General features: G+C 35.1%; 1 protein-coding gene across 1 annotated transcript in view; it reads left to right on the forward strand.

Annotated features, from left to right (window-relative positions):
• Positions 1–570: 570 nt before the first annotated feature.
• The window catches only part of ZNF804A (zinc finger protein 804A), a 275,918-nt gene continuing 253,590 nt past the window's right edge, over positions 571–22,898 (forward strand). Inside the window, exon 1 of the mRNA XM_056111641.1 lies at positions 571–714. Coding sequence (XP_055967616.1) covers positions 604–714 — 111 coding nt within the window. The 5' untranslated portion in view covers positions 571–603. The remainder of the gene's footprint in view (positions 715–22,898) is intronic.

A 22,898-nucleotide genomic window follows, 5' to 3' on the forward strand; every position in this document is an offset into this window, starting at 1 on the left:
TGGCCGCTCGATCCCGCCCCCATCCCCCGCTGCCAGGTCACCCGAAGCCCCCAGTCTTTCCACCGCCCCCCTCCCTGCTCCACCCTCCCCTCCGCTGGCTGGAGTCCGCGCGACTCCGGGGTCCTGGGCGCCGGGGCGCGGCGCGGGGGGCGTCTCGCGGGCGGCGCGTCCCGCCTGGCGCGGGGGCCGGTGGTCCCGGCGGCCGGGCGGGAGGGCGGCAGCTGCGCCCCTCTGCCGGCCCGCGGGATCGGCCGGCCGCCGCCTGCGATTGGCTCGACGCGGCGGCCCGCGCGCGCCGCTCGCTATAAGAACACGCGCGCCCGCCGCCTCGGCCACTGCGAGCGAGCGCGGACGCGGCCCGGGCGCCCACCGACCGCCCGCGGCTCCGGGCGCCCCACCCCGCTCGGTGCGGGGCCGGCGGGGCCGGGGCGCGCTCGGCCGAGGCGCACGGCGAGCGTCTCCCCGCGGGCTGCCGAGAGAGGCGGCGGCTGGTCCCGCCCGCGGCTCCCCGCCGGCCCGGCCCGGGCTCCGGCGCTGCGGCGGGCGCGGGTGCCTGCGGGAGGAGCGCGGGCTGCGTGCGGCGCGGGAGCTGGCGGCCGCCCCATGGAGTGTTACTACATTGTCATCAGCTCCGCGCATCTCAGCAACGGACACTTTCGCAACGTCAAGGGAGTTTTCCGGGGCCCTCTGAGCAAGAACGGGAACAGAACTCTGGTAATGCGCTCGCGCTCTCGCTCTCTCTGCATTAAGGTTACTGTAAGGTGACTTGGAGACCTGGCGATTGAATTGACTGCAGAATAGATGGATCGATCTATCCTGCGTGCAGGGGTGGGGGGTCGGGGGGCTAGAGGGGAGAGGGGAGAGTAAGGTGAGAAAAAGGCCGGATCACGGAGGACAGGGGAGCTGCAAGCTGTGGCTTCTTCCACTGACACTTCTCCAGTGCTCCGGACTTGCAACCACCCTGCTCCCTTATGCTGGAGGAAAACACTGTCTGTCCATGGAAGCACGTTGTGCTCACGGGATCTCCTTTTAGGAAAGAGGAGCACCTGGACCTCCCGTGACACCTCCTCCCTTCCCTTCCCTCTCCCCATCATATGTTTCTTCTGCCCAGGAGGCCGAAGGTGAATAGGGATGCGGTGGCAGAAAGCCAGGTGGTTGGTGGCTGCTGGAGTGGTGGTCGCAGGAGGAGTCAGCCAGCTTCTGGAGGGTTAGCAGCAAAGTTCTTGAGTGGTGATTTGGCAGTGCACCGCTTGGGGGTCCAGAACCGCCTGCTCTCAACTTTCAGGCTCTCGCTCAACTGAGGGTGGTGATCAGAGTGAGGGATGCGCTCAGGGGACACGATCTGGGAAACGCATATCTGGGAAACATGCTAGGCACAACCAAATCCAGGCAGCCACGGAAAGGTCTCAGTGGACCACAGCGCTTTGTCTTGTGGCTGGAAGTAGGGAGAGCACTCCGGGTTGGTAGCTGATGTGCTGAGCTAGGAGATAATGCAGGGTGATAGCTCCTACTCTCTCCCCGCCCTCTGCCTCCCTTCCATACTCCTCCCTCCCACCCACCCCTTCCCAGCAACAAAACCTCCTGAAAGAACTGTTTCTCCAGGGCTGGTGACTTCCCAGAGGTGTAGCCTTCAGTAAAGAAAAACAAAATAAAATAAAGGGAAGCAGAGGGGAAGCTTTTTAGGCTAAGTACTGCAGAGAGAGTAGGGGGAAGGAGTACAGAAGTACCATACTATACTATAGTCTGGTCCATTAGCAAGCAGTCTCTCCACACTCCCCCACCCCTTTTATTTGCAAAGTGATTACTTAGCTTGGCTGTGTCCAGTAGAAGTTTAAAGCAGACTCCATCGGTACAAATGTAAAAGCAGTACTTTCAGTCTACTTTTCTCTGTCTTAGAATGTGTCATGCTATGATGTGTGTTTTCAAAGACTCAAGATTCTCATCTGGAATTTTAGTGAATTCTTACATTGATACTATTCCTTTGTTGTTTTTTTTTTAAATGCCCCACCTCTCATTCTGTGGGACCCTACCTCCCAGCTTTTAAGACTCAAAGAAACAGGCTACTTTTTTGCTTTTAAGGCAGTTCTGGATTACCTGCTTGTTGAACAAAAGGAAGTGAAAATACCACTCTACAGTCTTTCTTAGTGGAGTACTAAACAGTATTAGGCGCAGGCTGAAGGGATTACTGAAATTGTTCTGATTTTACTCAGGGAATTCAACGGCGTGGGAAAGTTAATACTGGGGTGGGGAAATAAAAAAGCTTTCATTTTGAAAAACATACGCATTTGTTTTTAAATTTTCACACTTATGGAGAAAGGCAAATGTACTGAACACGTTAATATACACATACTTAATATTTTAATTGATACATTCACTAGAGTGTATATAAAATGATTTATATGCTTAACTTCCACTTGTTAAAATTCTGTGATCTTGATTCTTAATTCAAAGGTAGGTTTCTAACAATGCTTGAACTTGCTTTATGCCTGACTTGTTTGTTCTGGATTTGACCATTCACATCAACAAATCATAAATTAGATCTAGATTTTCAGGAATAACCTGGGGAGTGAAATGCATGATGCAGTAGCTAGTTAAATCTGATAACTAAAATTAAACTTAGTCAAATATTGAAAGCTACAGAAATAAAAAGACATTGATATAGCTTCTATTGTTTTAGTTGTAGTAAATGAGACGTAAAAACTTTAGCATCTTACAAGTATTTCCAGTTTGTTTATAAAGTTCTCAAGTTTCTATCACTTGAATAAGATAATTTCACCAACTGAAAGCATGTAGATATTTATATGATCCAACTTATAGGAAATCATTACTGTACACGTTTTATGCTTGTTTTACCTATGTCTTTAATAGTTTAAAGAGAATGAAATTTTTGCTCTAATAGAGCATAACAGATGAAGGTCTACATTCATTCATGAAAGGATATTTAGATGAAATAACTACATCTATCCTCCCCACATCCATTCCATTATTTATAGTACATAGTATGCTATGAAGATTACTGTACTGCTTAATTAATATGTAAACTAGAACATTTTAGTTTTAGGTTTTTAAAAACAGAACACTGAACTTGAAACTTCTCATAAGTACCAGCTTTAATAAGGCACTATTATTATTAAACATAGATAGGTTGCATTTTTAACATTCAAATAAAAGTATATAGATGACATTTTAAGCACAATGCTTTTGAAGTATTGTTTGCAAGATCTTTTCTACTTTCTTGTCTTTGATTTTGACATATTTTCAATTTTCTATATAAAAATCATATGTTTATATTTTGCAATGTGTTTTTACTTAAAAGTATTCTCACAGAATTGTAGATGTCCTTTTATTATTTTAAGAAAGTATAGTTGAAAACAAAATCATTGAGGAAAAAGCTACTTTAAGTTTTCTAAAGAAAGTCCAGTTTATTAGTAGATAACTTACAAAACTTCTGGATACTTTGAAAAGACACATTAAAATTGTTTAATGAACTTTAGGATATTTATTATACTAATTTAATATAGCTGTACAACTGTTTATACAGTACTTTTCAAGAATTAGTAGTTACTTAAAGCACAAAAATAAATCTAGAATAAAACTTATATGTCAGTGTCATTGACTGATTGCTAATCAGAAATCCAGAATGTAATTCTGTCACTTATACTAAGATTATCAAAATGTGCAGTTTTTCCCCTTAGATTATGTTATGTTACAGGTACAATAAAAATACCTAATCAACTTGTAGTTAATTTTGTCCCTAGTCTTGAGTTTTGAGATGCATTCGTTTTGACAATTTCAATAATAAACATACAAATATTAATTTTGCAGTGTTTTGCAAAGAAAAAGGTCTTTCTACCTGTTATGACTTCCATTACATGTAACATCTTATCTTTAGAGCTCTAATTCATTGAATAATCTGCATATATTTTATTAATGCTTCAGAATTTTCCAAATAAGCTGTACAGTTAAATAATATATAAGATTTATTGCCTATAAATTTTTATTTCTTTTCCTAAGATTTCTAAATCACCATTGTGTTTGCAATTATTTATTAACTATAGATATTCAGTTATATGGTTGTTATGAAATTGACTTACACGATTTACTTTCTTTTACTATATATTTAAAAACTTTTTACATGAAGTGTTTGCATATATATTACATATAATATACATATGTATATTATAAATATTTTAGCATGTATTTGACACTTTTAATATAAATTCTGAGTTTGTTTTCAGAAACTTGAAAATCAGTCAGTTGTTCATTATATTTTGTTAGTTGGTCAGAATTTTTATTCTTACATAAGCTTGCTGTGTCTGTTCTACTAATTATGGACTTCTAGCAGAATGACCATTAATTCTGATATTATACAGTGAGTCAGTATTAAAATGTGGACTTCCTGTCTCCTGGCATGTTTTCTTTATAACTTAAGTACTTAATTTGGGAATCCATAGAAACTGATGATATCCCTGCTACTGGAGAACGTTATAAATCTGCTAATATTTGTAGATTTTACACTTTTTTACTCATTTTTGAATGTGATGGAAAAATTCCAGACTTATAGAATATTGGAGCTCAGATTTGAACTTGATTTGTTTCATCCTCAGCTACAAATATATAGATACCAGTTTCTGTTCCAAACCCTGTTTCTATGGGTTGCCTTTTGTTTCCAATATATTCCGTACCTTATTTGACAAGAAAAGCTGTAATGATATATTAATTGATTTTCAACATGTTATTTAATTCATTTAGATTCATTAAGAACCCCCAATGCAAGGCATCATTCTACACACTATACCCTCTGTGATAAACTTTATGTATCAACTATTATGCATTACGTATATTCAGGGATGCTCCAGTTCATTTTGAATCTGTTGAATAAAATACATGTTTTGACATATTGCAGGTTTCTTGTCACTCAGGAAGTTTTTATATGAATTGATTTTGAAAAGTATGAAAAATTGTGTCTTTTTTCTTGAGTATATGGGAATTCATAAAATTCTATATGTCTTTTAATTATACTATCTCACCTTTTTCTCTACATATCATGGTCTAATATAACTATTGTAACTCATGTCATTTCTTTACATACTTCTGCTTGTCTTATGGAACTTAATTAAAAAGGTATCTCGACTTCTGAAAACCTTTTATTGGCAAATTTAGTATCGTGCATAAGACAAAAGAAATCAGTTTTTGTATAAATGCTAAGAAAAGGTTATCATTGTTATATATATATAGATATACATATAGATAGATATATATATTAAAGCGACCACTTATTGTCTAGTTCTCACTCTCAGAGAACCCAGGAGGCTATCGAGAGTCTCCTGCCCGCATATATGCCTGACGGAACACCTGTAAAGGTGATTAGAGGCTGCCCCCAAAACCTCCATCCCTCTCAGAGAGCCTGGCAAGCTACTGAGAGTATCCCACCCACACAGCAGAGCCTGGCAAGCTACCTGTGGCGTACTTGATATGACAAAAATAGTAACAATGATGGTCTTCATTCCCCTGACCCTGAAAGACCGCCGATATGCCATCGGGCTACACTAGCACATGAGAGGGAAGAATGGAGACGTTACTGCCCGTTTCAGCAAATCGATGAACGACAGGGTGATAGTGATAATTATATATATATATATATATATATATATATATATATATATATATTTGCTTTTTGGGTCACACCGGCAATGCACAGGGGTTACTTCTGGCTCATGCACTCAGGAATTACTCCTGGCGGTGCTCGAGGGACCATATGGGATGCTGGAAATTGAACTCGGGTCGGCCAATTGCAAGGCAAAAGACCTACCCACTGTGCTATGGCTCCATCCTCCTAAATAAATATTCTTAAGAGAGGTAAGGTGTGAAGATGGATTAGGGTATGTCTTAATGTATTGAAAAATATTAGTATCTTATAAACCTATTCACATTATTATTCACTACACTTTATTAGCTGGTCAGAATTTTGTGTCTTAAAATAGTATTTTGTCTCTTTTATTTAACCTGTGATTTAAAAACAATGAGTAGTACTTTTGCTTATATGCTATTACAAATTTCTTTAAATCTATTACACACTCATTATTAAAGGCTGTTGTAGAGTTTATTTTTGAATTAAGTTGTCATCTATTCTTTGCTATACTTGATATTTTATTCTAGCCAAACTTTAAAACATGTAAAGCATTTGTAACTTTACATTATCCAGAACATTAAGTTCTTTCAGAACTTCATTTTATTTTCAAAACACATTGTTGAAGTTAGGCAAGAAAGGTTTTTGAGTTATTAGCATTATGACTTTACTAAAAATGTAAGCAGAGCTTTATGACAAATGTTGTTAAGCTATACCCTGGTTAAAACATACCTTAGTTTAAAGTGCATCAAATACATTATTTGGATTATTTTTGACAACTGGAATTCAAATAGTTATTTTTCTTATTTTTTTCTGCATCAACATTTTCTAGGTTTTTAATTCCTGCTATAACATATTTACTGAAAATGAAGTTCAATAAAAACTTTGAATTTTACCTCCAAAGATTCCCTATGTTTGTATCTGGGCAAAACTTAGACTGAAGAAATGCATTGCATAATGCATGACATGTGTAAAAATACTTGGATTTAAATACTGTTCTGACAGCAATTATTTTCAACAATTAATTACCTATGATTAATAATGTTATTTGAATTTAGCATCCTTTTTCTAGACTATGAACTATATTTTGCTGGATATATACACCTTTGGTTTTTATTCTAAGCACCTTTCATTTTACCAATTCTTAAAAAGGTTTGCTTTCAAAATTTTTATGATATATATATATATATACATATGCATATACTTTCAAATGTATGCAGAGATTATATCTAATTTGAAACACTTAAATTATTTTCAGACAATATATTTTAAAGCCATTGTAAGAAAGAAATGTGTGGATTTGAAGTGATATGATTTTTTTGCTCTTAAAATTACAGACTAGTTCAGATTTTGAAAGTTTCATGAATGTTACGGTTTTCTTTATAATTAATCTATACTTTTGGTAAGCATGTTTATTGAATATATTTAGAAAATAAGTTTTGGAAATATTAACGTTAGGGGAATTTATACTTAAATGTAAGTATGCTGTGTTAAAAGAAGTGTTTTTAGTGATGTTATGTATCTAAGATATTATTATTGAAGGCAATTGTTCTATATTCAGAGTTTGATGCGCACTTAAAGAAAAATCTATTAAAATCCATGGTATATTACAACAAACATTAATGAATAAACTGTACCTAACTACAACACTTTTTTTTGTGGCTGGGTGTTTGGGCCACACTCCTATGGTTCATGTGCTAGTCTAGCTTTGTGCACAGAGGGGTTTGTTCCTGGAGGTGCTGGGGAGTTAAACTGGAGTTGACCACATGCAAGGCAAGCACCCTAACCTCTAAAGGATCTCTCCCATTTTTACATTAATTAAAATATTGCTAAATGCAAGATAAGAGGTATACTTTTATTGTTCCCTATTAAAAACATCAACCAGAAACTACTTTTATCTGTTTTATCACTTTCAAATTACTTCCCTTTGAGAAAATTCTTTAAATGTTTTGTAAATCTTTCAACAACTATCAAGTTTTCATTAGTTTTACAAGTGCATGACAGTGCACTTCCTAGGAACATTTAAAATAAATTATGGTTAATAATTAACTAAAACTTAATCCTAGTTGTCAGAAGAATCATGGCTCATTACTTAATACAGCACTAGTTATTCTTTCTTAATGACTTGGCACCATTAAAAGAAGGTTATGTACTTTTTCAAAGTATAAATGATGCTAGTCAAATCTATAAAATATATCAAATATACTTACTTTTTCAAAGTAAGAATATTTGATGTATCAAATGTACTTACTTTTTCAAAGTAAGAATATTTGATGTATTTATATTTATAAAAAATGTCATGTTCAAACATTAATTAACCATCTTCTTAAATGGTTTTAGAAAAACTGCTGAGTGTGATGGCAACTCTTAAATTTTACGAACCTTTGGACAGTTGTTTAATAAATTCTCATCTCAGTATTAGGGTGGAGTTCTTTTATAGATTTGACTAGCATCTATAATAAGTTGACTTAAAAAAGAAAGAAGACTTCTCTAAGTAAGCTGGATATGAGCCTTATAATCAACTAGAAGATTATAAGAGCAAATCCTGACATTTCCTAGAGAATTTATACTTTGTGCCTGTATTATGAAATCCTGCCCTGAATTTCTAGCTTTTTGTCTGGACCTATATAATCTCCTAAACAAATAATCACTGAGTGAATTTCCAATTCTTTAAAGGTATCTATATATGTATTGATAGATTTATAATTCATCTCTCTCTTTGATTTTATTATTCTGGAGAACATTAAGTAATACACTGGATGAGTTTATTCATATCTTTTACAATAAAGTAACAGCAGCCCAATATTTAAAATATAACAATATTTGTATTTCATTTGAATTAGATAAGAATTGATATTGTTAAGCTGTCTGGGATTTAAAATGGATATAACTTGTGAATGTTTCATCAATATTTGGCATACAATTTCATTAAAAATTTATTTCAAGTCTTCCCTAGAATATCAATTATCTTTCAATAAAGAACCACAACTTCATAAAAAGCACTTTTATAAATGGATAAAACATAGCTATTTTAGGAAGTGGGCTGGAGCGATAGCACAGTGGGTAAGGCATTTGCCTTGCACAGGACTGACCCAGGTTCGATTCTTCTGTCCCTCTTGGAGAGCCCGGGAAGCTACTGAGATTATTCTGCCAGCACAGCAGAGCCTGGCAAACTTCCTATAATGTATTTGATATGCCAAAAAACAGTAACAACAAGTCTCACAATGGAGACGTTACTGGTGCCCACTCCAGGAAATTGATGAACAATGGGAGGACAGTGCTACAGTGCAGAAAAGCTAAGCTTTCTTGTTCGGCATTGCTGACCCAAATCCAGTCCCCAGCACTCAGTATGGTCCCCAGGAGTGATCCCTGAATGAAGAGCAGAAAACCCTCAACACAGATTCTTGTGGCCCCCTAACGAAGAAAAAGATACCCATTTTATGTTCAGTACTTTAACTGAATTTCACTACTATACTTGAAGATCAGACTCTCTTAAGATGAAAGTAGTTTTAAATTTAATATCAGACAATTTGATTGTCTACATTTAAAAAATAAACTTTAAGTAGCATTTTTGTAAAATACTAGAATCGTGTAAAATATTATAATATATATATATATATAATAAGCAAATAACGAACCAAGCACAGAATAATGTCAAATGTCTCACTACTCAAAACATCTGGAATACAACTCTAGTTCAAACCAAATTGGATTTATGGGTACTTGTTCGCATGATAAGAATTTTGTATGTTAGTAAACTGTGGTATATACAGAGAAAAATAAAAAGCAACCCAAAATAGTGTTAAAGAATTTGGGATTAAGTAAGAGAATTTTGTGCAGATTTTATTAAAGCGTAATTTTATTCTAGGTTGTATTCTGTTAAAGCAGTTCTGTGCTGGTTTATCTTAGTACTTTCATCTAGGAAGCAAGTAGAACAGAACGGAGGTAAAGTCGTCATTGTTAAGGAAGCAGCTTTTGCTTTTGCTTATATTAGTGGACAGATGGGGATGTTTGGTAACAGAAAGTGTTTGTGTTTTCCCTCTGGCCTGACTGTCGAATGGTCAAGTTTTTATTTTGCTTGTTTTTTGTCAAGTCACTTAATGCTCATAGAACTCATTTGATGTTGGTGGACTGTGAAACAGTTCCGGTTTAATAAGAGAATATTACACCTTATTCTTAGATCTGAACAAACTCACTGACTTCTCAGGCACTGCATTTTTCTCAGATATGAAATAAGAGTGAATGACTACAAACAGAAGTGAGACAAGGCTGTCAGAAAAAAGAATTTCAAAGGAATGACTTCCAATCCTGGAATTCCAATTACTGAGGTTCTGTAATTTATAATACTGCTAATGATAACTTCATGCATACTTGCTGTTCTAATACAAGAATGTCTGCCTCTCTCCACCAATGTTCCAAACACCCCTGATCCCCACTTTCCCCAGTTAAGCCCCGGAGACCTACTCCTCAATTTTATTATTCTCTTAATATGAGATATTTTCACATATGAAAAATATTATTTTATGTCTTTCTCCTTCAGCATGTGTCCTTCAGCATGGTCTTCACTAGCCCATCTATATAGCAGCAGCAAATTGCATGATTTCATCTTTTCTTGTAACTCAGTAATATATATTGTGTATTTGTACCAAAATTTCTAAATCCATTAAACTGTTGGACACTTGAGATTTCCCCCCATTTTTCTTGGCTATTGTGAATAAAGATGCAGTGAAGCTAGAGATTTTTAAGAATTATGAGTGAAAGACAGTAATAATTTATTTTACATGGAGTTAAGATACGTGCTCCTTTGTTATATTAGTATGAACATTGGGATAAAAAATAAATAAAAAGCAATAGCTCATCTTTGAAAAATATGCATAGCAAATAGTGTTTTCTCTCTCTCTTTTTTAATTGTGGGCCACACATGGTGATGCTCAGAGCTATCTCTTGGCTTATAGTCAAGTATCACTCATGGTGGAACCCAGGGTATCATAAGGGGTGCCAGAAATTGAACTCGGGTCAGCTATGTGCTAGTCAAGCACATAAAAATTCATTATATTTCCGGTCCTCTCAAAATCTTCAAGAGAGAAAAAACTTCAATTGGGGCAAATAGTCAAGTAAATATTTATTGAAAAATTAAAAATCTTCAGAGATTTTGATAATGATATCTACTGATTTTTTTTAATATGTATTTTAGAGTGTGGACATCAAGAATATTGTCATAGGGCAGAATTTAACAGTTATATGGAGATTAAAGTACAGAAAAGAAGTAGGTGAGGGTTTCTGACTCTGCTGCAACATCTTGTGACAACTGCATCTTAAAAATGCAGGCTTTGATGAAATTGGTTCTTTTGAAAGCAATGCCTGCAGTGTGAGCTGTGCATGGTGGAGGATTACAGAGGCAGGCTGCAAGGTCAAAACACTTGGATTCCTTGGATTTCCCTTTAAATCTTGTGACACTAAATTACACAGGCCCTGCTCTATGACTCAGAATTTTCCCTTGAGCCTTGCTGAAGTGTTATGAGAAAGTAATATGGTTACTGCTGGGGTACTGCTTTTCTCCCATGTTGGCCCTCTGAGGAGTTAGAGTATTAAACCTCAGGTTTCAGAGTGTTCAAAGTTTAGCGTATTCATACTGCATTGTGCAGAAACAAGGAAACACCTAGAGAATTAAATGTGGAACAAGCGGTGTTTGTTTGGCGAGACTTTAGAAAAGGCCCCGAACTGGGAGCTGCAAAGCAGTTCAGATGGATTTGGGAAGGAAGTGAGGCCAGATGCAAAAAGAGAAAGTTGATAATTATGAGAGAATTGTATGGCATGACTTTTCTTGCATCTGATAAAGGATATAAAGGGGGAATAAATATGAATTAATACTTTGTTTAATAAACATGTATCTCAAGTGACACATATAGCCCACTAAACATCCAAGAAAACATTAGCAGAAATATTGTAAAGTTATATTCGTGATATTTCCTTCAAGATAGGATTTTTTTCAAATTGCTTCTCTTCATTTAAACGATAGGAAGTGAATGATAACTTTCACTCCAGCATTCTGTTCTTGCTCCTGATGCAGTAAAATTTAACATTTTTGTTACTGCCATTATGCATAATGGTCAAAATAAGATAACAAAAAAGTTAAAAGAAAAGGAGAAATTACAAAGACTTTGTGTTCAGATGGATCTAAACTCAAGCCCTAGATGAATATCTGAATTAGTACATAGTAAGTAGAGCTGTTTACAACACTCAAATATCAATTCTTCTCTTAAATAATGGTTTAGACTATTTTGTTTTTGTTTTCTGGGGGGAGGCTTTTTGTGTCACACCCGGTGATGCACAGGGGTTACTCCTGGCTCATACACTCAGGAATTACTCCTGGCGGTGCTCAGGGGACCATATGGGATGCTAGGAATCGAATCTGGGTAGGCCACATGCAAGGCAAAAGTCCTGTCTGCTATCACTCCAGCCCCCTGGTTTAAACTATTTTAATATAAAATAATTACATAAAGACTTTTTTAATACCATGGAGTTCAGTGATGTCCAGACTTAGTTTCTTTGATCAGTTCTATCAAAGGATGACTCCTAAGTCAGAGAAGATGGGTGTATTATTAAATAAAGTGGGTACTTGGATTCATTCATTCATTCATTCATCATCCTGTTATTTGTCGATTGCCTTGAGCAGGCCCCAGTAACGTGTCTTTCATCCTAGTCCTGAGATTATATTCAAGGCTCTTTAGGAGAATGAGACCCATCATTGTTACTGGTATTTGGCATATTGGGTACGCCACGGGGAGTTTGCCAGACACTGCCCTGTGGGCAGGCTACATTCCATAGCCTGCAAGTTTGTCCGAAGTAGGAATGAGATAATAAGATGTCATAAAAAGATACCCATTTGTTTACAACACTCAAATATCAATTGAGTGCTTGGATAGTTTCAATGAAATCAGTGTTCAGTTAAGGGAGAAAAATAAAAAAAAACATAATAGGTCACACAACAGAATTCTACAATTAACAGTTAGTCTTATGGATTTTATTAAATTCATCTTTCTGAATATCAGTTATATTAGCTTCAAATGCAGATAATTGTAACTACCTAGACAATGAAACTGCAGAGTAAATGAGATTACAAAGCACTTTTTACCGTTTATGACATATTGTACCCTGTCAGTAAAGGTTGGCATTTATTGAACAGTATTTCATAATGAAACACTTGTGTCATATTAGAATCTCATTCAGTCTGCCAATCTCATACACATTCATTTACATAATTTAGGCACTTAATATTGAATGATATTTTTCTCTCAATTGACCCTTAGCATATCTTATCTTCTTTTTTTTCATTATTAATCATTATTATTATTTTGCTCAGAGTGGGGGCGGTGGGTTTGTGCTGCTTCTGGTAGTGGTCAGGACTTGCTCCTGGCTCTGTCTGTGTTAGGACATCATCTCCTAGCAGTTGTGGGGAGCCCTGCGGAGTGCTGGGAATCAAAGACTCCATGGCTGTATGACAGGTATCTTACATATCGTATTATCTCTCTCTCCAGCTCCAGCATGTCATATATTTTTATCCCACCACCTAAACCTTATAAATCATCTTCTTTCATTTTTTATGAATAAGAACCCTGAGAATTCTATTAAGTAAAAAGAAAATCTTGTGGAAAGCTTCATATGTCAAAAATTATTTTGACTTATAAATATGACTCATGTAAATACACTCTGAACACCTAGGAAACTGGCTTTTTAGGAAAGCTGTGAGTTTCTTTTAACTATCTTTAATCATTATTTCCATGGCTTTATTTCCGTCTTGGTTGTCTGTAATTCTGGTGCTACAAATTTGGCTTTTTCACTAGGGGGCGGCATAACATTTTCTCTTCTCATCTGCAAGGTATAGTTTATAACCATAGATTAATAGCTCTATTAAGTATAGTAGCCACATTTTTATTGTCAGGGAGACATTTTTAAATGTCAGGATTTTATTATGGGAATGTGATTTAGACATGACATAATTGTTTAAATTACTTTATTTGTATACTTCACCAAGTAATTATCCCTGGCTACTCTATCCTCATATAATACTGTCATGTATTAAGATAATGGTAAAATAGAGTTAATTTCCAACAATTCTACCCTGTTATACTATATTCTCTAGCTGTGCAAGTACAAGTTTTATTACTAAAGTTTATGTTTCTAAGTCCTAAGTACCTTAAACCTTCTAATTAAGTGTTTCTTAACATACAATGTGTCTTATAGTCATATTCTATTTATAATTAAATTGATCAACATTTTCATAGAACAAATTATGGAACAAACTAAAGGTGGATAGTGGTTGTCATTATTTGTTGATTTTATCAATAGTTAAAATGTAAAACAAAGATTATGTAAAATTATGAAATTCAACCCTTATTATTCATGAACATGTGATCTTGAGGAAAATAATAGAATGTTAGTAAGCACTTATTACATTTAAGAGGATTTATTAAATGTAATAGAATTTACCTATAGAGATTAAGATTACAATTTGTAGGGAAACCATAAATATTGTATAAAATCATAGAAACTGTTCTAATTGTGTCATTGTTTAGAAGTTTTTGATGCAATATGATAAAGTGCAAGTTTCAAGAATCAGAACTTGGATGAGTTGATATTTTTATAACACTAGTTGAAAATGCTACATATAGGTAGAATCTCAATGTAGTTTTATATGTAAAGCATTATATATTTTTCTCTTTCAGTGACACATTTAAGAAAATTTCGCTAGCACAGCGGTAGGTGTTTGTCTTGCACACCGCCAACTTGGCTGACCTGAGTTCGATTCCTCTGCCCCTCTCCAAGAGCCCGGCAAGCTACTGAGAGTATCTCTGCCACGCGGCAAAGCCTGCCAAGCTACCCATGACGTATTTGATATGCCAAACACAGTAACGAGTCTTACAATGGAGATGTTACTGGATCCGCTCGAGCAAATCTATGTACAACAGGACAGTGCTGCAGTGCTAATGTAATATTATATTATAGTAAGTTTAGAAAAGTAAATAATAATAAGCACTGTAGCACTGTCCTCCCATTTTTCATGAATTTGCTCGAGCAGGCACTAGTAACATCTCCATTGTGAGACTTGTTACTGTTTTTGGCATATCGAATACATCGTGGGTAGCTGTCAGGCTTTTCCGTGCAGGAGGGATACTCTTGGTAGCTTTCCAGGCTCTCCAAGAGGGACGGAGGAATCGAACACAGATCGGTCATGTGCAAGGCAAACGGCCTACCCGCTGTGCCATCGCTCTGCCCTAATAAAAATAATTAGCTATGTATAGTAATTTGTGTCTGCTTATACAGTTCCTAGAATAACTATAAGCACAGATTTATGTTAGCACGTAGTTCATCTTAAACTTTGTTTATACATGTCACTTTGATGAAGAATACTATATCAGCAATTTCAATTCAAATCTGCCAAATTTAGAGTAATTATTCAACTTACTGATGCCAAATATGCCACTATATCAATAAAGTGATGATAAGACTCTGTCAACTTTGAAAATAGAGGTTATTTGCAAAACATACTTTTCTCTAAGTACACTATGTAAAATAAGTGTAGCATCTATTTTTTGGCCCAAACAAAATAGACAACCTTCTCCTCTGCACTTGTAACCTCTTCCTTCCTACTCTCCATCTCTTTCTCCCACCCCCTCCTCGTTTTCAAACTTTTATGATCTATCACTATACCTCCTCTTGTTATAATATGACTCTGTTCTAGAAAATTTATTGAAGACATTGCTATTCCATTATTTGTTGGCAGAAAGGATGGGAGAAGACAGAGAGAAAGTAAAGAAAGAGCAAATGGGGGAGAGGGAAGGAAGGAAGGAAGGAAAGAAGGAAGAAGGAAGAAAGGGAGGGAGGGAGGGAGGGAGGGAAGTGAAGAAAATAAGAACTGTGGGGGCCAGAGAGAGATTTCATCATGGAAGGCATTTGCTTTTATGTGGCCAACCTGTGTTTGATCCTTAGCACTTCATATAGTCACCTAAGCACTGCCAGAGGTAATTCCAGAGACCAAAGCTAAAGTAACCCCTGAACATCAGTGTATTTTGCCCCCAAACAAACAACAACAACAAAACAGTGACGGATGATGAATTTTTCTTAAGAAGAATAGAAGGTGACATAAGTAATTATATAAATTTAAGTAATTAGAAGATTCCACATACAGGTTTGCCTGGAATAATACCAGTTTAAGCTGTTGTCCTAAAAAGCTAAATAATGTCCTAGAAACCTGCCTTTAATTCTGAAAATTAACCTGATTTTTATCAATTTTGGATGATAACCCATATGGTCACCCTGCTAAATATAGAAAATTTCACATTAAAGGACATTTTTAACAAAATTATTCCCCAGGAGAGATAATCCAGTATCTCCTGAGGATATTTTTTGCCTGCGGAAAGCCTGAATGTGAGCCCTAACACCCTATCACAATCAGGAACCACATCCTACACCTTCCCCTACCCCCTAGCAAGAAGACTTAATTAACCCTTGAGCATATGAATGAGACATGGACAAATGAATGAATAATTATACATCTTGATCCTACCTTAGGTTTGAGGTTCTTTAAGATTTGATGACTACTGTAAGAATGCTGTCTATTGATAATAATGATGGCTTGCTATTTTGTCAAAACCGCTAATACCTATAGTATCTGGTTATAAATGAGTGCAGTTTTTATTCTTCACATCTTGGAGGTTTAGATTTAACTGAACGATGGAATAAGAACAAGGATAGAACTAGAAGCAAGGCAAACAAAAAGACTCAGGATGAACTGGAGAATATTTGTGGCAACCAATGTATTAAGTGAACCAGATGGCTAAAATCTCTTAAGGTCAATTAGGACCCAAACCTTTTCCAAGAAAGTATTTGTTGCAATCCTTATTGCTGTAGCCAAGATATGGAAACAACCATAATGCCCAACTGTAGATGAATGAATCAAGAAGTTGTGGTATCTATACACAATGTGATGCTATGCAGCTCTAGGGAAAGATAAAAGCAGGCAATTTGCTGCGTTATGGATGGAAGTGGAAGGTATCATGCTAAGTGAAGTTGTTTAGGAAGGAAAGAAACAGAATGATATCACTCATAATGGGACTTATAAATACATGGCAAGGTATCAAGAAAGGGCCAAAGGCAACATGATGTAAAAGACTGATGCTCAGAACCGAGTTTGGATGAAAAGGAAGGGATACTGGAGATACTGTGGGAGGGAGGTGGGTACACTCTGTATAGTTGTGACAGTGTGTGAATAATGTACACATAAAGCCAATAGCGTTGTAAATCATGATACTTCAATAGAAAAATACAAAAAATGAAGAAAAATAAGCTATGACAATCATATTTATTTAAGAAGTGTTTCAGAGATGAAGAAGTAACTGATTTGTTACCTTCTGATGATTTTAATGGCCAAATTTTGTTTAAGCAGTGCCTACTTCAGACCCTGACCAAGGCTCATTTGACAGAATCACCTCTGAATCTGTAAGCTACCTAGTATCTTCAAATAAATTCATTTTATGCTTCATTTAATGATTTAATTTTGGTTATTTTTAGTTGAGAAACAAGACTAGTATTAAGATAAATGTAGATTTGCAGTTTCCTTTTCAAGGACATGAACATTTTGCTGGGTTTTCCAGAGAGGTTGACATTGCTTTATTCCTTTATTCACTTCTTTTAAATCCCCCCTCCCTTTTTTTAATAGTAAAAGGAGTTCAGGTTTTTATAAGAGAGAGTCAAATGAGAGAGACATAGGTATGAGTTCTAGTTTTCCAACCTGGACATATTATTTAACACAATTTAAAATAAAAGTAACCTTTATTTCATACATAAACTTCATTTTTCCTGCTACACATTGAATACTTTTTAAAAAAATATATCATGTGAATTTTAATTGATTACTGCTGAAATACCCTAAAATGAATAACTGAAATCAGATATATTGAATAAATAATATGAACTTTTTTTTTAGTTTCAGTTTTTGGTATTTATTGAGGTTTATTTTGATTTTTACTACCATTTATATCTTAAAGACATTGCCTCTCTTTTACAAAGCTAATACATGAACTTGACTGGTACTTTAGACAAGAACCAGAATGATGCTAATAACACATAATATAGATACTTGTTCAAATCCAATGAATATAGCTATCAAGTTAAAATAAAATAGACACATATTTCATTTATATTGTCTATAATATAGTTCCCTGGTTTATTCTTTACATAAAAATTAAAGTCCTTTAGTATTCAGATTCTCAGCAAGATGTGGTCATTGCCAACTTAAGATTTAAAAAAAAATACCATATTCTGGACTATACTTTATTGCTCTTAATTTTTAAGATTTATGGATAGGATCTGGGATTTAGTCTTCCTAAGACCCCCAGATAACTGTTCCAGGTCAAAATTCTTGTGGGATGGTCTCAATATGATTGTTCCAAAATATTATTAGAATGTCACACATTCATATTTAGAATGAAATATGAGATGTGATTTTATTGTTTTTTCTCTTTTTCTTGTTTTTTACTTTGTTTTGTTTTGGGGCAACACTCAACATTGCTCAGATCACTTCTGGCTTTGTAATCAGGGACCAGAACTGTCAGCACTCACGGAACCATGTAGGGTTCAGAGACTGAATCCCAGTAGGCTGAATGCAAGCCGATAATTCCCTCTGTCCCCTCTCTATTATCATTACGGCCCTGGCTTTATTATTTCTTAACATGAGGACTGTCAATACTAGTCCTCATCCCTTCGCCCTCATCCCCTCTGTCCCAGCAAATTGGAATTTTTTTTTAATGAGTAACCATGAGATACACAGTTAAAACTGTTAATGATCTGGTTTCAGTCATACAATGATCCAACACCCATCCCTCCACCAGTGTCAGTTTCCCATCAGTAGTAACCCAGGTTTTCCTCCTGCTGTCAGCCCCTTCCCCAGCCTACCTTTATAGCAGGCACTTTTCTTCACTTTCCACTGCCCCTCTTTCCTTTTGGGCATTGTGGTTTGCAATACAGATGCCGAGAAGTAACAGAAGTCCGTATGTTTCAGTGTAAAGAAAACTAAATTTATGTTTAGTTAGAATGCAGTTGAAAGACATAATCTTAAACATCACATTAATAGAGTTTAAATCTATAGAATTTATAAAAGTATAAGAATACATTGTAATTAGGAAAGTATTCCTTTATAGGTATAACTTCATGACATGTTTTAGTTAAGTTGACTTGATTTATTTCAACAATGTTTGGGGTATATTTATATTAAATTTGTGGCAATAAATGTTTAATATCATTGGTAATTTTCTTGATATATACTTGTTTTGTTTGAGGGGACCATTTCCAGTATTGCTAGTCCGTCTTGTTGCAAGGAATTGCTCCTAATGATATTGAGGGGCATTGCTGCCAGGCCTCCTACACTGAGCCTGCATTCAACCCATTGAATCATCCTCCAGTCCATGATACAGACTAAAAAAAAAAAAATAGAAAAAATCTGTTGTATAGCAAAGCAAATCGGTGTGCCAATATACCAATATGAATTCAGAGAATTTTCAGATGTTAAGACATGAATATGGTTGGTTTTATGAAATGCGGGGCTAAACCAAGTAATTTATGAAAATTATGCATAAAAGATTTAACATTGCCTAGACTATAAGTTAAACCACATATACTAATTATACTTAGTTTCAAAAAGATGTATCTGACTTACCCTCTGGGACTCGTTATTTTATTTAAAAAATTTGTATTAGTATATAAAAGTCATGCCTATAGAGATAGTCTTTTATCACTTAAGTTTTAAAGATTTTTAATGTGATAACGAGCCCATCAGAATCAATTTTATCAAAATAATTGTGTGGTTGAATCAGTTACTTAATATAGTTTTATAAAACATTTCAATGTTTTTAATGAATCTTATCTAAATCATGTTTTGAAACTACATTATCAAATTATATGAAACAAGTCAGTTTAAGTTCTCAATTATTGAGGACTTAGTTTAAGTTCTCAATTATTGAGGACTTATTCTGTGTCAGACCCAGGGTTAAAAACTTTTTTGTTTTTTCTTTAGTGAAGAAAAATAATTTTTATTGAAAGAAATTTATTTTGAGAGGTGTGAGAAGAGCTAAGTGTGACAAGGAGAACTCTTTAACTTGTCACTATTATAATTGCCACTTGAGATTATTTGAGATGATTTATGTCAGTCTTTCCAAATGTGAGCAAACATCCCACTTCCTGGATTTGCTAAAATAATCCAGGGTGTAGAATTAGCCTAGGACACAACTGGGAGACTTGTTCTGGCTTTCTCTTTGTTTTCCAAAAAGAGTAGATTTTTTAATCTTTCTTTTTCTGTAAATGGAGTGGAGAGCTAATGAAAATTTCTGATATATGTTGTTTCCATTCATAGGTGTGTGTAAACACCACCTGGAGTGCATATTTAAACTTAAATTTAGCATGTATATTTCAGTGTCTATTAAATTTTTATAGAGTGTTAAAAAATACTCCATATGTAAAAAGACTATGTCAATGCCCATTTGAAAAGACTAAGAAGTAGGACATCTAGAGAGAAATTCTTATTTTTCCCAAACATTATGATTTTGTTTTAAAAAATAATTTATTTTTTCTCAAATGGTCTTTCTGCCATTGTGAACAATTAAATTCTCATTATTTCCTATTTGTGATATTATCAGTAAACTTTCAATAAATCCATTTTCATGTTTTTTCTTCTTATAAAGATAATTGTCAAATTGTCAAATTTAAATGTCAAATGGTATACTTAATATATATTATTCTTATGCCAAGATTTTGAAAACGTGAATATAATTTTAGTAAATATTAAACCTATGATATTTATCTAATATTTTAATTTTATATTTCTGCTAGTATTTTTATACTGATTTTTTGCAATCTTCTATTTACTACTAAGTGTAATAAAATTTGCAAGCCATTAGAGCTAAAAGGACACCATCATTTTCAGAATATAATATTGGGTTTTCCATTTATAGAAATCAGAAAAGAGAAATTGACCATTTTCTGATTACTGGACTTTGCTGCACACATATATTTGTAGAAAGTTGGCTTTCGACTTAGACATTCTATAATGTGTAGGTTATCCTTCCATCTATTTTTACTAAATCATTTTCAGGAGCATATGAGTAAATGAAATAACCTCAAACAGTTTAATCTAGTTTTATTAAATTGCTTGTGCTTCTGAATCTATTTTCTTCTAATCACTATTTCTATTATACAACATGATGGAGGATGGTAAGGCAATGAGAAAAACACCTTGTGATCTGTGAACAGAGATACCTTTGAGCAATCCTCGTAAAGAGCTCTTGACTCTCCATCTAGGTAAAGTCTAGGTAAAGTCCAGCTAGGTAAAGTCTAAATTTGCATGTGTACTCATATGTGTGCTTGTGTGTGTATGTACACACGAGTGTGCATGCATGCATGTGTTCATATGTATGTGTGTATGTAGCTGCTCCTATACATTAAACATATGCATATGTATGCATAGCTATATATGAATATATTTTAGATCAAGACAAAAACTGAATGTATCTGGGGACAATAGAAACACTTAAAAGAGTAAGAATGATCATAAAAATAAGAATACATTAAGAGCATTATTTTCTACTATAAGCTTGTTAATTTTGCAAATTCACAAAAAAAGGAGAAAGGGGTAAGCAGTGGTTTTTACTGAAAGAAAGAATATAAGTGAAATAAAGTGGTAAAATTAGACAATAATAAGTTAACTAAGTTAACTAAGTTATCTGGTTGTTCTTTTAGCAATTACATCTCTTTAAGTGTGGTGAAATTGAGTATTGTATTTATTCATTAAATTTTAATTAATTTAATCTGGGTAGTGATGATCTGATGACTCTTTCTTTATCCCTTTAGAGTTGCTTACTCATAACGGTATGGAATTACACCAAGACTTGCTTGAGTCTAGTGAAAGTCATTCTCAAGGAGATGATAATAACAGCAATAAGTGGAAACAGAAAAAGAAATTTTCAAATGAAAGAGAAAAATTTTAAATAAAATTAAAATGTAATTTAAGAGCACAACATAAAGGTTAAGCTAAATCTGTCAACTTTAAGGAAGTTTTTTTAAAGAATAAAGGTATAATTTATTTCACAGTTGAGTATTTAGATCTTTAATACAAATTGTTTTCTATATGTTTTGACTGAAAATAATAGATGACTGTGTATAAAATACTTACATACCAGAAGCAACAAATATAGGTGAATATGTATTTCTATCAATTTTGAAATTTCAGAAAACAAAAAATTTCATAAATAGGCATATAAGATTGATATTTTATACATTTTCAGACATTTTCTTAGTTTTAAAATAAGTTTCGAACAATTAAAAAAGTTTTCAAGTAAAATATTTTCTTCCTTGCTTTAACTATATTGACTGATAATTAAAAAAAATTGTCCCCTGAGAAACACCAGTATGAGCTCTGAACACTAAGTCCGTGATTATTTCTGTATGTGACCCCCAAACCAGCAAGAAAAATGCATATCTAGAGGGTTGGCATGTAGCTCAGAATAGAGCATTTGCTTTGCTGTGTGATACTCCAGGTTCATTCCTTGGCACCACCAAAAATAAAAAATAAAAACAAAAAATGTATATATATATGCATATATATATACACACGTATATATATTATCGTGCCCTGCACGGCAAAGCCTGGCAAACTACCTGTGACGCATTTGATATGCCAAAAACAGTAACAAGTCTGCTCGAGCAAATTGATGAACAATGGGAGGACAGCGCTACAGTACTACATATATATTTATACATATGCAATTATATGATATACTATATAATTTAATATTTGTGTAATGAAATGCATGTCTTATGTGTGAGATCCTGGGACCACTGCAAAAACAAAATAATAGTAAAAATATTTGCATATGTAAGATCAAAGTTTAGAAGCAAAGTCATATAATAGCGAAATTATAACCTCAGTAGAATTTATGTAAAGAAATTTTATTTTATCAAAATGCCTTGCAGTCTTATGCATATACATGACAGCCTATATATCAGTATCAACATATTAATAATTAACATTGGACATAATTTTCCATAGGTACTGAGAGTATCTCGCCCGCACCGCAAAGCCTAGTGAGCTCCCGTGACATATTTGATATGCCAAATGCAGTAACAACAACTCTCACAATGGAGATGTTACTGGGCCCGTTTGAGCAAATCGATGAACAACGGGAGGATAGTGACAATGACAGTGATTAATACAATTACA

Source organism: Sorex fumeus, unplaced genomic scaffold (genome assembly GCF_029834395.1).
Source record: "Sorex fumeus unplaced genomic scaffold, SorFum_2.1 ptg000014l, whole genome shotgun sequence".
Lineage (NCBI taxonomy): Eukaryota > Metazoa > Chordata > Mammalia > Eulipotyphla > Soricidae > Sorex > Sorex fumeus.